General features: G+C 51.1%; 1 protein-coding gene across 1 annotated transcript in view; it reads right to left on the reverse strand.

Moving 5' to 3' along the window:
* Positions 1-8,290: 8,290 nt before the first annotated feature.
* The window catches only part of UNC93A (unc-93 homolog A), a 28,138-nt gene continuing 22,697 nt past the window's right edge, over positions 8,291-13,731 (reverse strand). The window contains exon 8 of the mRNA XM_033100477.1: positions 8,291-9,047. Coding sequence (XP_032956368.1) covers positions 8,788-9,047 — 260 coding nt within the window. The 3' untranslated portion in view covers positions 8,291-8,787. The remainder of the gene's footprint in view (positions 9,048-13,731) is intronic.

A 13,731-nucleotide genomic window follows, 5' to 3' on the forward strand; every position in this document is an offset into this window, starting at 1 on the left:
TGTTACTGCGTCTGTTGATTAATGTTTAATGTTTTGTTGCCTTGTCCTTAATTGCATGCATTGTTATAAACTTTCAGGACCAATAAATTGCTCCTCGTAACTATAAAAAGTTCAGAACACAGCAGCCAAAGATGTTGGCAAGTTGCATCAAGCTGAAGGGAAACTGCAGATTTTCCAATTAGCAAAACGAGGATGAAAACAATTCATCACGTGTAGCCTAGAAGGCATTTTCCTTTTGTGGTTTGACACGTTCGTTTGTTCATTACTTATTGTTACCCTGCAGCCCTTTGTGCGGGTGAGCTTCGTATCAATGGAATGATGGTCTTCTCGAGCAGCAGCGGGTAAGGCCTGGAGACGCAGTGATGCTGAGGGACGGGCTCAGCAGACAGGTGGTCCTGCCACAGGTAAGGATAGCTGGGCCCGAATTTTCTAGCGGAGCAATCTCTAAATCCTGAATTTGTTCAACGATTTTTAATCTTCCCCTGCAATCTGAGATGTTCCCATGTTTCCAAACATCATGGTAACTCTTTACCTGGATGTCTGGGCTGAGAAGGGAGAACAGCTCACACATTAGAGGAGGATCCTTGGGCTACCAGAAAAAGCCGCGTGTACTCACCTGATGAAGACGTGTTGCTTGTCCCCCAACGCGCTCTGAGCAAACAGATGTCCCCAAATTGTTTCTCATCCACATTCAGCCTCCTTTGGATGACTTCTCTGAGTTTGTTCCTGGGGTCAGTCTCCTTGGCTTCGTTCTCATGGGATGGCAGGTCCTCCTGAGACATGGAAAGGTGTGGGGATGGCTCAGTGCCTCCCCACGTCTGACCGCGTGGACTTTGGACCTTGTGGTCAGAGAACCCACCCAAGCGCATGGCAGCCTGGTTCTGGACCACCTCCCACCCCTCTTTCCTGCTGAGGCGGACGCCATCTGGGCCCTCCTTCAGGTATGTGGACAAGCAAACATCTGCTATCTGCGGCGCCAGTCGAGGCTCTCCAAATGGACACTTGCTCTTTGTGCCAGGACGAGCTTTCTGACCTGCCTCCTCTCATGGGACCAAGAGGGAGTTGGCATTATTATGACGTTGAAGTCTAGAATCTTGGTGAAGTCCAAAGAAACTCTGGACCAATACATAGAATTGTCCTTATTTTATGACCTCTCAGTCCTACCCACCCCTTTCCCCCAGTGAGTGCAAAGACCCACACCCAGGGTGACTGACGGAAAAGAACCCCCTGTACCATCTACCAAGGGAGAGACACAGCAAACCCGCATGATCCAAGGGGTCCTGGGGACCTTTCCCACTGAGGTCCTCCAGACAGTGACCAAGCCTTTGACATTTTGCCAGTGGGCACTCCCTGAAAATCCACAGCTCGCACAGCACCTGGCTGGTTTGAAGGATGGTGACACTAAGTGAGAACGGACTTGTATTGATTAGTATGATCACTTCAGTGCTGCCTGAAGGATTCACACAGACATGGTGCTTTTATACTAAAAACTTAATCAAGAGAGAAATAATGCAATTAAGTGGAAAACATGAGTCGATGTTTTGGGGAGTTGTCGGCCTTGGGGAAGTATTGGGCCTGGATCCCCAGGGGTCCACGCTTGCGGTGTTCTGTTTCTTGGTCTGGGGCTGGCTACATGGCAGCATTCACTTTGTGGAAATTTATCAAACTATACCTGTATCTGTACACTTCCTGTCTTGATGCTGTAATTCAACAAAGCATTTCAAAACATGAAGCGCGTATGTCTCGGTTGAAGAATAGCACTTGCAGTTATTAACTAGCCTTTTAGTAGAAAAACACCCGCGACCAGGAATTACAAATCCAAGTTCTGGTCCCATTTCTTCAACTAACCACCCATGTGACCCAGGCCAAGCCGTTAGCTTTCTTAAGTATTCTTCCTTTTCTCATCGCATCACATGACGAATTTGAACTACAATATTCTTCATCCTCTGTCCTTCCCAAGCCCTGCATACTCCAACCAGGTAATGACCCCAGACCCCATGCTGGGCTCTAGCTCATGAGTCTTTTCTGGAGATACCCTCTGGGGAGAATCGGACTTCCTCACCGGCTACACTTCTCCCCTATCTTTGAGCCATTTGCTTCAGGTCTTCATCTCCCAAATCCCACTTAGCTGCTCTGGCCGTGGACACTGTGACCTCACTGTCACCAAATCAGTGATCCATCCTCCATCCTCATCTGACCAATATACCAGCAGCAGTGGACACCGGTGCTCACCACATCTTTGTGGACCACTTTCTCTCGCTGGGCTCTGGGCTATCACTTTCTCGGGGGTTCTCATTTATCCCACTGGTTACTTTCTCTTGCCTCCCTTCCCCCTGACCTCTAAAGCCAGGACGATGCAAGGATTCAGATCCCAGATCTTGGTTTTTCTTCCATGCCCCCTCCTCACTCAGGGTTGGTCTCTTTCTGTGCCATGACTTCCAACTTGATCTGTCTGTGTGTGAGATCTCCCATGAATTCCTGTCCCATATCACTAACTGCCAGTCAGGAAAACCAACTGATGTCTCATCACATGTCAAAACTAACATACTTAACACCAAACTCTTGATGTTTTTCACCCCACAAACCTGCTTCCCTGCCAGGTTTCCCCAATCTAAGTAAGTGGTCAGTTCATTCTTCCAGTTGTTCAGCCCAACTTCTGGAGTTTTCTTCCTCTGCTTCAGCACATCCTATAGACTCTGCCTTTAGAGAACCTCCTGAATCTGACCACTTCTCACTGCCACAGCCACCTGCGTGCAGCCACTGTTGTTTCCACTGGGGTAGGGTGGGTCCTAATCCAATATGATTGGTGTCGTCATGAGAGAAGGGAGAAGACAGAGACAGACACAGGAAAGCCGGCCACGTGACGCGGAGGCAGCGGTCAGAGTGATGCAGCCACAGGTAAGGACACTGAGGGCTGTCTGTACCACCAGCAGGGGGGAGAGGCCGGGAGGACGCCCCCAGGAGCTGGCTGTCAGAGGGGGCCTCGCCCTGCCTACACCTGGACTTCTGACTTCTAGCCTCCAGAACTGGGAGAGGATACAGTCGTGCTGTGTTAGCCTCCCAGGATTGTGGGACTTCATTACAGCAGCCTTGGGGACTGATGCAGGTCCCCACGCTGTTCACAATCAACCCAAAGTCTTTCCTTGGTCTGCGGGCCCTCTGTGACCAGACTGGGTCGCCGCCCCACCTCCTCTGACCACCCTCACCCCACACTGCAGATGCCCTGGACCGGGCTGCCTCGGGCTGCTGGCAGCTCCCTTTTTTCTAACTAAGCCCTGTTCTGCCAGACACCTCCTAAGTGTCCCCTCAGAGGAGCTGGACACTTCCACTTCTGACTTCCCCTGATACCCTCCTGGTTTATTGCTCCTCGACCGCCATTCAGGACACGACTTACTACGCATTCCTCGTTCAGAACAGAAATTTTATGAGAGCAAAACTTTGCTGTTTGGTTCACTGGGCATGCCTAGAACAAGGGCGCTTAGCAAGCTCTTAAAGCTGCTTTGCTCGTGGCATGAACGAATGAATACACTTTAATTTGCTTGCTCGATAACTTCCTTGTGTGACAGGGTACATTGCGTCTTCTTGGACCTTGTGGGGGTCAAGGATGGAAGCCACAAGGACAGCATCAAGTTTCAGGGAGGTTGCCGGGGAGCAGAAATCAGGGCTCCTCTGAGGCGCGGTGAAGCAGAGTAGAGGGCTGGCGGGAAAGGTCTTCCAAATGGCTCTGCTCGGTGTGAACACCCCCAGGTGGTCTTTGCTTTAAGGACACAGCTCCTCGCTGTGTGTGAATGAGCACCGGTGCCTGCTGCTGCCCTTGCAAGCTGGCCAGGGAGGCCTCTGGGCCTCAGGGTCACAGTTGAAGTCTCCAGTGCCCTCACTGACCACCTCTGCGGAGAGGAAGACAACTTGCAGAGACTGGAGGGAAAGAACTATTCCCTAATTAAGGACCGGCATACTCTATGAAAACACCGTCCGGGTACGGGACACGTCACCGAGTGCGTGGAGGATTGCTTTTGAACTCCCAGCGGTGTAGATGTTTGTGGGGACAGAGCCCCAAAAAGCAGTTTCCAGGCTCTCGGCCTCACATAGAAAGGTGCTGGCTCAGGTAGTAAATGGCCATCGACTGTGATCAAATGGCCAGCAGCTGCGGCTAGTTGGCCGTCAGCTGTAACCAGTGAGCCATTGGGCACTAATATAACTGCCATGGCTAGGCTAGCAGAAAAAGGGGGAGCGAGCAAGAAGATGGTGGCTGAGCCTGCAAGCGGCACAGTGAGGGTTGAGAACTGTGTTGCTCCTGGTTCCTGTGTCTCCAACCCAGCCGCCAGCGAGAGTATAGTGGTGTGACTCCCCTACCTATGGCTCCGTGGGTGTTCCTTTTTGGCCTCACCATGTCCTGCGTTCTTGTGTGGGGAGTGGGACCAGAGACCCCGCCTGACACCCCGCACGACAATGTTTCTTGTTTTACTTTTCTAAGGAAACTGGGGAGCAGAGGTGAAGCGGCGTCGCGCTGGCAGATTTATGTTCTCCCATAGAGAAATAATAAACAGGGCACCAAGCCGGCAGCAGGTGGACAAGGGACGTGGACACTGACGGTCGGTCGGACCTGTGTTTTGGGGCGCCAGGAAACTGATGGGCGGTGTATTCGCCCTGGGGGAGGGGAGGACAGATCCTTCTCCGCCCACGTCTGTTAAGGCGACGATGGCCACCAGGGGGAGCCCTGTGACCACCGTCGTCCGCTGCTGGCGCCGGGGATGGTGGAGCCCGGCCAGGTCGGGGACGTGGTCTGCCTGGCAAGGGCAGGCGCATGCGCTTGCGCGCACTTGGCTTTCTCACGCTCACGGGCCCACTGGTCACGCTTCCTTCCTCTGTCCCGTCGTGCGGGGCGCTGAGCCCCAGTGGGAGAGAAGAACAGGGGCGTCTGACGGCCACTCCCGGTTCAGGTCTCCCCGGCTGTGTCATCAGCCCACTCCCTCACCCTCACCCTGGGGAGGGGACAGAGAAGGGGACAGGTTGTTATTGCGGGAAGAGCTTCAAGTGCCAGCAGAAGGGCACAAGGCTCCAGCGAGCGCCTGCACTGGGAGGGCGCCTGACTCAGCAGGTTGCTTCCTGGGGGAGCAGGGCAGTTTTAATAAGATTTCCCACAGGAAGAGCCATCTAAGCTGAATTTTGAGCACTAAATTTCTGCTAGGACATGGGAGGTTGGTAGAGCTGACATGACCCAGGGGACAGACCATTGGTCCTTGACCCACAGACCAGCCAGAGACGCGCCGAGAGGAGCGTCCTGGACTGGCTCCAGGACACTTGGGCACGTTCACAAATTCTTCTCCTCACAAAGTTTAAGTATGAAGAGAAAGCAAACGGGTGCGGCAAGGCAGGCGGTCCTCCAGGGAGCATGAGGGTGCCCAGCCAAGTATCTGCTTGCAGGCGCCGCAGATGGGAGAGGGCGCCTGCCGGCGCCGCCAGCTGCTGTCCAGACCACCTGGCAGCGCGCGCCCTACACCTGAGCCTGCCTACACCTCCCCGTCACTGGAGGGGGCTTGGGCTCCTGGCCAGAGCATCATCTGGCACATTTTCCTGTGAGCATACACAGCAGCAAAGTGACATGTGCTCACCAGATTCCGGGCACCCTTTAGCCGCCAGCAGTCTTTTAATCCAGTGACATCTCTGCTTTGGGAACACCCAGAGAAGCTGTCCTGTCCCATATCACCTCTTACCCTGAAATAGGCTTTGCTGCCTACTCTTCGGACAAGTGGGTCTTTGGGCCTGAAGTTCAAGACTGGGCAGATTATGAAGTGTCTGATGGATCATCAGAGAAACCCCTATGGGACCCGGGCTTGGGAGGAACGGGGCTTGCCCAGCTACAGGCCTGAGCATCTAACCGTGGCCTCCTAACCATGCCGGCCCATCTGAACAGCCCACGCAGGTTCTCAGGAGCAGGCTGCCCCACTCATCAGGTCATACCCGATGTCCAGGACCACTGAGGGCGCCGCCGAGGCATCCAAGTGGCTTGGCCCCCTCCGGCCGTGGGCTCTGACACCAGGACACTCTGGGATCTGTTTCTCTGGAGGTCCCTCCAAGGTTGTGCATGCACCTCCTGACTCTTTTCTCAGCTCGGAGGTCCTTTCCCCCTGGACCTCTGGCACAGGGCACACTGCTCAGTGCCACCTACAGCTCAGGAGATGGGCTTGGTGGGGTCAGGAAAATCTGGTCTGTCATCTCCAGCATAATCTCCAAGGGCCTTCCTAGAAGGTATGAGGGACCCCTGAGGAAGTTAGGGTAACTCACAGTCAGATGCTCTGAGCTGAGTGAACGACCAGCCATCACTTCCAAGTCAGGCTGCCAGCAGCACCACACACTTACTTACGGAGCCTGAACCTCCAAGTCGGAGGGGACGCATGTGTCAGCTTCCTTCACTGAAGGCTTTCTACACAAATGCTTATTGAGCTTTGACTCTTTGTGAAATAACCCAAGCTCCACATTGTGGGAAATACAATGCTGGTCCAGTCTGTAGAAACAAATACAACCCCAGGCAGCCTGCGATAGAGGGCAGGAAAGGGGAAAACCGTGTGACGAGGCTGAGAGGACATAGAGAGCCAGCTTTGCCAAGAAGATTATTGACAACTTCAAGAAGTTATGGCATCTCCTTTGGGTCTGGGAGGATGGAAATGCTTTGGAGAGAGACTTAGGAGCAGCAGAGCTGAGGGCCCACGAGGGGGAGAAGCCGGCGTCCAGGAGAAATGTGGGATAGTTCAGTTTGGCTCAAATGGACGTGAGGCAAAAGAAGCAGCTGGGAAGAAATCACAAAGGGCCTGGAAAGTCATGGTCAGGTGTTCAGACTATAATTGTTAGATGGGAGAGAACCCTGAAAGGGGTTTGAGCTGCAGGGTGGAGTCTAAGTCCTGTGCCAAGGGGAAGGGCTGGTGTCCTGCGGGAAGGACGGGAAGTTAGGAAACAAGGGGGAGAAAAGGTAGTGGTTCCATGAATGGACCCAAAGGGACTGATGGGAGAGCTGAGCCAATGGGCGGTGGAGAGACAAGGTACCACACAGCTGAGGGACAGCCGAGCCTGGGTGATGGGAGGAAAGTGCTACCAGTCACAGACTCTGGGAGTGAAGGGCAAGTCCTCAGAGGTGGGAAAGGGACATCTGAGAGGCCATTAACTCGAAGGAGTAGAAATCTTATATTTATTTGATCAATACCTGTCTCCTCACTTGGCTGAACACTGACCGCAGGAAGAAAGGCGCATGTGTGTATTTGCTCACCATTAGACCCCCAGCTTAACTATTAAATGAGTGAATGAATGGAGGAGTGAGTGAAGGGGCCAGGGTTTGGCTAGAATTTCATGGAGTGGCCAAGAATGGGTTAATGAGTTTTTGAATTGTTGATACGTTTTCTTCACTCAACAGACATTCATTAAGCACCTGCTAGTGTTACATACTAGACACCAGAGAGCTTAAGGTCTGGAGTGGGGAGACATTCCTGCAAAAAATAAATCTAGTGAAGTATATGTTACATAGGCTCTGAGGACAGTCCAGAAGCTTGATGAATGGGTGTTGAGAGGCAGGAGGGGTTCAAGGTTGAGGAAACGTGTGAGCCAAGGTCCAGGGAAAGAGTGCCCTTGAGAGGAGGCTGGCGGCCCCCTGGAGGGCCCTGAGCTGGATTCAGGAACTTCCCTCACCCCGACACGACCCGGGAGCCGCTGCAAGGTTATAAACAGGAGTCTGACCTGACAGGACTTTGCTTCAGGACTGGAGGAATGGCAGGCCGGGGTGGGGGCTGGGGCCGACCCTCAGACAGGTGGGACTTGCCGAGGACATGCAGAGGTGCCACCTTCACAGGACGTGTACAAAGAAGCCGTGGAGAAGAGCACAGACTGAGGAGAAAAGTGGGGGAAGGAGGCATCTTGGGGTGAGTGAAGAAAAGAGAAAAACACAGGGAACACTGGCAGAAAACGCCAAAAGGCGCAAAGTGATGAAAGGAAGAAGCGCTGAAAAAAAGATAGCTGAAAAAAAGGTAGCAGATTACCAGTGGTTTATCCCAGCCATTAAAGACAACGAGGAATGGAAAAGATGGTTGATAAACGTAGGCACTGATTCAAGATGGACCTAGAACACATAACAAACATGCCGTGTGTCTAGTTTTATCGCGTCAGGAGTCTTACGTGTTGTCACCTGTTTGAAGACTTCTCTGGTCTACGGCACGCTAAATCACTTATTTGATGACTGGTGTATGCGATCCAGATGAGTGTTTAGAATAAAAGTACTTGGACAGAAGGTAAGTTCGTAATATAATTACATTTATTTAGAAACTCGAACTCTGTAAGTTTGAAGAAACATAGACTCTAGTCGGGCTGTGTTCCTCACTGCCTCTGGGAGGTAGTCAGCTGACACACCTGGATGGCAGTTTACCCTTTGTAAAATCCTGGTATTGGATTCATTATTTTAGACAGACTTCCAATTCTGAGAACATCCACAGTGACAACAACGAGAACAAGTGTAAGTTGTCGATTCTGTGATTCTAAGCAGGTTCTAACTGACTGTGCCCTAAACATTTTTCTTTTCTATCTGAAATTAACTGAAGTTTTTTCACGCATACCCTTGATCTCTACTGATGAGATGGTGGACTGAGAATGTGATAGAATAGAAAAAAAATTTACATAAAAAATATTACATCTTTCAAATGGCCACATATTGCTAAAATAGTTGTAAAAATCAACTATAAACTCTGAGGCAGCTTCAGATAAAACTCTTGCCGACGCCCAGCTCGTCTGCCATGGAGTTTGCTGCTTTCACATTTTTGTCTGTGTTTCTGTTTCCTCTGCTGCTTTTGTCACAGCAAGTGGCCTGGTCAGGTTCTTAGCCTCCATGTACTCCACGATTCCGTAGGCCACCATGGTCAGACACAGGACTCCCAGGAGAATGTAGAGCTTCACACTGACACACAAAAACGTGCTGTACCCAAACGCGATGACGAAGCCCAGGGCTTCCCAGAGGCGGTAGTTGGCAAAAGCGGCCTCCTTATTCTTCTCAAACAGAACGCCGAACAGAACTGCGGGGGGCGGGGGGTGGTGGGGGTGGGGGAAGAGACAGAACACAAATGTTACTGGAAAGAACTGGCGGGGAAAGACCGAATGGAAATGTTACCAGAAAGCCTCTGATGATTCAGAAAGTAGCTTTCGCACTGTCCAGTGTTCTTGGCAAAGTCAGGACCTTTTTCTTATTAGAAAACAGAATAATCTTATGCTGTGCATTATAGCATAAAAATGGTGACATTTCTCACAGGGAAGACTCATCCTATGTATAAGAAACAGGATTCACGAAATGTGAGCAGTAGCGGGCCCCTTGTGTGCTGCCCCCCAGCCCTCGCCACTGCCTGCCCTACCTGTGACTCTGTTCTCTGTGACCACCATGCCACCAACGTCCTCAGGGCTCTCCCTCCTCTTCTCACAGCGTAGGCATAGTCCTGTCACACCTTTTACACTACTCACTGTTTTTTCAACATCTGTCCTCTCGTAGACTGTTTACTCCCTGAGACAAGGCCCATTCTTATCTGGAATGATAATTCCAGCGAAAATGCTTATGAAATGACTAAGCCGACGAATACATGGCAGTGACTTCAGGAAGCAGGTGGTGAGACTGCACGGGAACGTCGCTTCCTTCGCATGCATTTTGCTATAATCCAAGCTCCTTTTGTTTCGCCTGATAGAACTCTGACTCACCTGTGTTCTCTCGCTGGACCCTCCTGCCTGTACGTATACTGCACGTCCACTCCTTGTAGTCAGTGAGCCCTTAGGACAGTGGGTTCTGCTCAGTGTCAGACTCTCTGAAGAATAAAGTCAGGTCTATCAACCATAACCAGGATACAATGAGCACACTGGAATGAGGTTTTAGTCAAACAAAGCTCACACCTTGGCCTCAGTTACGTGTCAGCTCCGGACCCACGAGAGCAGCACAGCCCCACGGACCAATCCCCTGGGAACCGGACCAAACGATGCCGTGATTGACAGGAGGACCTGATGATCAGTCGCTCCCGCCTTAGTCCCGACCAATCAGGGGAGCCCTCGCCCCCAGCTCCCACAGTAACCGTGATTAACGATTGTTCCCTTATCTAACCTGGCACTGAAGGCCATCAGGGAGCGGCTTTCTGAGAGTGCTGGCTCACCTGTGTCCCCAGGTATGGCGCCAACACCTCAAATAAACCTTTATTTCCTTTGCTGCAAACTCCTGCTCGTGTCTTGTTTGGCTTGGATATGCGCTGGCAAGCGGACCCTTTCAGTCTGTGGTGACAGTGGGGCACCAGCAGGTAAAGCACCAAGCCCGTGGTCAGACCTAACATCCCTTTTCAAAGGTTTGGACGAAAAAGGCGTTCTGTGGAAAGTGTGACCTGACCATAACTTCCTCGCTGGGCCGGTCATGGTGAGCAGCCACGCCCCCGGCCGCGACGTGTTAGCGAAGGCTCAAGTTTGCTTTACGCCAGGCCTGCCCACTGTTTCTGTGAATCTCCCTTAACACACCTTTGAAACGCCGTAAGTAATACCCCTCACAGGGGGTCAATGGGGAGCACACAGTCGCATTCATTAGCCTATACCCAGCCCCGCCTTGCTTTCTCCCATCCGCATGCAATCTTCCTCACATTCCCTCCTTAATTCCAAATGCATAAACGAAGCTGCAAAACTGGCATTCTCGGGAGCATTTGAGGTCTTGCTGCCGGCACATGTCGTCAGTTTGGCTCAGATAAACTCATAAAAATTCTCTACAGGTTTGGACTTTTCTCATGTCAACAAAAGATAAATAATTAACACAATTATACAGTGGGGCAATTCCAGGGGTGGGGGGCTGTCCTTTCCTCTTCTCCCTTTTCTGTTATAAACAAAAGCCCACCCCAGGGAGGGAGTCGAAGTAATATGGGACATGTAACCCCAGACATCAGGGGACAGACAAGCAAAGGCACCACTTTTGCATGAGTGAGGCAATCAGCAAAACAAAATGTCAAGTGTGGGCCTCTGTGTTGGGCAGGATGAACAGACAGCCCTCTGACCCCAGGCGCAGTGAGACCAGATACCATTGTCACCATGGAGACCATTATTCCTGGGGGCAGCTGACTTCTTCAAGGTTGTGAAGATTTTCTTAGCACTGTCCTTCCTCCAGGGTGAGCTAATGATGGACTTTCAGACTCACATTCTTTTTTCAGCTTTCATTCTGTTCCTCTCCCTTTGCCCTTCTCCTTCTTCCTGCTTCAAAGGGGAGTGGCGAGGGTGGTAGGGATTACAGGCCCTGCCAGCGTCGGGAGGAAAGTTGGAAACCAGCAGCAAAGTCTCCTGCAACTCTTCTTGGAAATGTCAACTCCCAGAAGACGCCTCTTGGAACCTGGTTGCTCACCTGTTCATCCACTGTGGGAGTGACTCAGGAGGACAAGGCCATCAGGCAGATGTGATACAAGATAAGATATGCGTTTTAAACAACATCTGTGTGTTTGGGAAAACAAGAATCTGTTTGGAGCACTCAGAAGAAAGTGCCTTTCCTGCCTGAGAGTCTGCAAAACATTCCCCTTCGTAAAAGGAAACATGCAAAGAGAGTCCAATAACAACATCTGGGGGTCAGTCAGCTTCTGATACTATTCTCGAGACCTCCTGTCTCTCTTTGGAGGGGGACTCTTAAAATTGGATCCCAACATAAGATGCTAGAGAAGAAAATCCTCATTGACACCTATGGATACACATTGTAGACTCTTTCATATTCTGTGGCACACAGGCTCCACTGCGCCCCCAGAAGGTTGCAGTGTGAGAGCAAACGCACCCAACTTCATGCATGTTCTGGCAGAATGGGCAGCTCGAAGCCAATATTTTTGCTCCACAAGTCAGTGTCTTGTGGGGATTTCAAGATTCAACTTAGATTGTGATGATTACAAATCAGTGCGCTCCAGGATCGGGGGACTTTCTCCTGCTCTCTCTTGATCAAGTTCAAGTTCAGCTTGGCCTCTTAAGCAGCCACGTGCTCCAAAACTTCCTGAGTCTTTTCATCATCTTGGCTTTCCGGGCCTCCATAGGCTTCTATGCTGAGTGAAGAACTTGACGTGCTCTGAGTCTGATTCTGGAATTGACCTCCAGTGAGGAGACCCAGCAGCAGGAAAGAGGTCCAGAATGTCTGCTAGCTCACACCCTCACGTTCAAAATAACCTCCACGAATTTGGGAGGCGGAGGACCCCCTGAGGACAGGAGGACTCAGAACCCAGAGGCTGGTGGGAAAGCCAGCTGTGCCTCTGGCTGTGCAACAGAGCTGACGAGACTGAAGACGTGTGGCATCTGGATTAGAGGTGGAAGCCTTTCTCCTTCCTCCTTCCTAAGCATGGCTCCGACCAAAACGGCTGGATCACAGTCAGGAGGAGGAGTAAGCCAAAGGACCCTGACGTCGGCAATCAGAATGGGCTTAAGAAAATGCAGAGAAAGGAATCTGGGGGAAATCCATTTGCTCCATTTAGGAACATGCACGAGTGACATCAGGCGCAGCCTGAAGGAGGCAGAGCCAGTCATGACTGAGCACTGATGGTGTGAACCGTGATCTCTGGTTCAACCTTAAACAAAGCCAGGCTTTTTAGGAAGTTACTCATGATCTGGTCCCTATTTTAATCCAAACATCAAGAAAGCAAACACATTAACTATGTCAAAGTCCAGCAGTCAATGAGATGGTGGGCAGAGGGGAGAGACATTAAAAACAGGAAAAGTACGCTAAAAACAGTATTTCCACGTTTCTGAAGGCATTGTACATGTCTACCAAGATTGGACAAATATGTCGATATGGCATGCCTGGTGGGAACCAGGTTTCTCACGGTCAGAGGAGGAAGTGACAGAACGGCACGCGGGGGATGAGAACGAGCCCGGGCTGCTGGAGTGGGGGCGGCCGTCAGTGTGAACGCCTTATTCAGTACGTACACAGAGAGGCAGGTAGAGAAGGAAACACAGGTGTGTGTGCAGAAGTGCTGAATGGGCTGAGAAGCAGTGTCACTTCAGTAACACCCCCACACAGACCTGGTTTCCGACACCATTCTCCGGGGAAATGAACCCGGCGCCTTGGAGAAATGGCTGGCTCCAGGGCTGGCACAGGAGAATGACAGACGGACCTGGAGTATTTCATAGTGTAAGAAAGTAAGAAAGTTCTTAAAAAATAGACGAGGCGTGTCAAAGGACACAGGTCGCAACGTGAAAGAGCTCCCAATGGCCAAAGTTGGAGCAACCAAAGCAACCCGATATACAAAGTGCTAGGATTGTAAGCAAAGGATACAGTCTATACACTGCATTCCATGGTGTGTAGGTGAATGGCTGAGCCAATAACTACATAAAATGGGAGAAAGGACACATATTCCTTATGAAGAATTACACGTAATTTCTGTGCACACCCCCTCGAGGAGATAGAGATTAATCACTCCCCCTTGGTTGTTGGCTAGCCATGGTGAGTAGAAAGGACAAATAGCAGCTCTGAGTTGGGGACATCTGGCAGATGCCCAGTCGACTGGCGACCAAGGTTTATGCCACCAGGATTAGTCATGTGCTGTCAGATACCCCTGACTGATGTGATGAGAAAGGCACTTCACTCTGGGGTCTTCCTCCCCCAAACCCATCACCCGAGCCAAATCATGAGAAAACATCCGACAAACCTAAATTAAGGGACAATCTATAAACTGCCTGACCAGTATTCTTCAAAAGTGTCAAGGTTGGGGTGGCCAGTTAGCTCAGTTG

The sequence above is a fragment of the Rhinolophus ferrumequinum genome (assembly GCF_004115265.2).
Source record: "Rhinolophus ferrumequinum isolate MPI-CBG mRhiFer1 chromosome 3 unlocalized genomic scaffold, mRhiFer1_v1.p scaffold_36_arrow_ctg1_4, whole genome shotgun sequence".
Taxonomy (NCBI): domain Eukaryota; kingdom Metazoa; phylum Chordata; class Mammalia; order Chiroptera; family Rhinolophidae; genus Rhinolophus; species Rhinolophus ferrumequinum.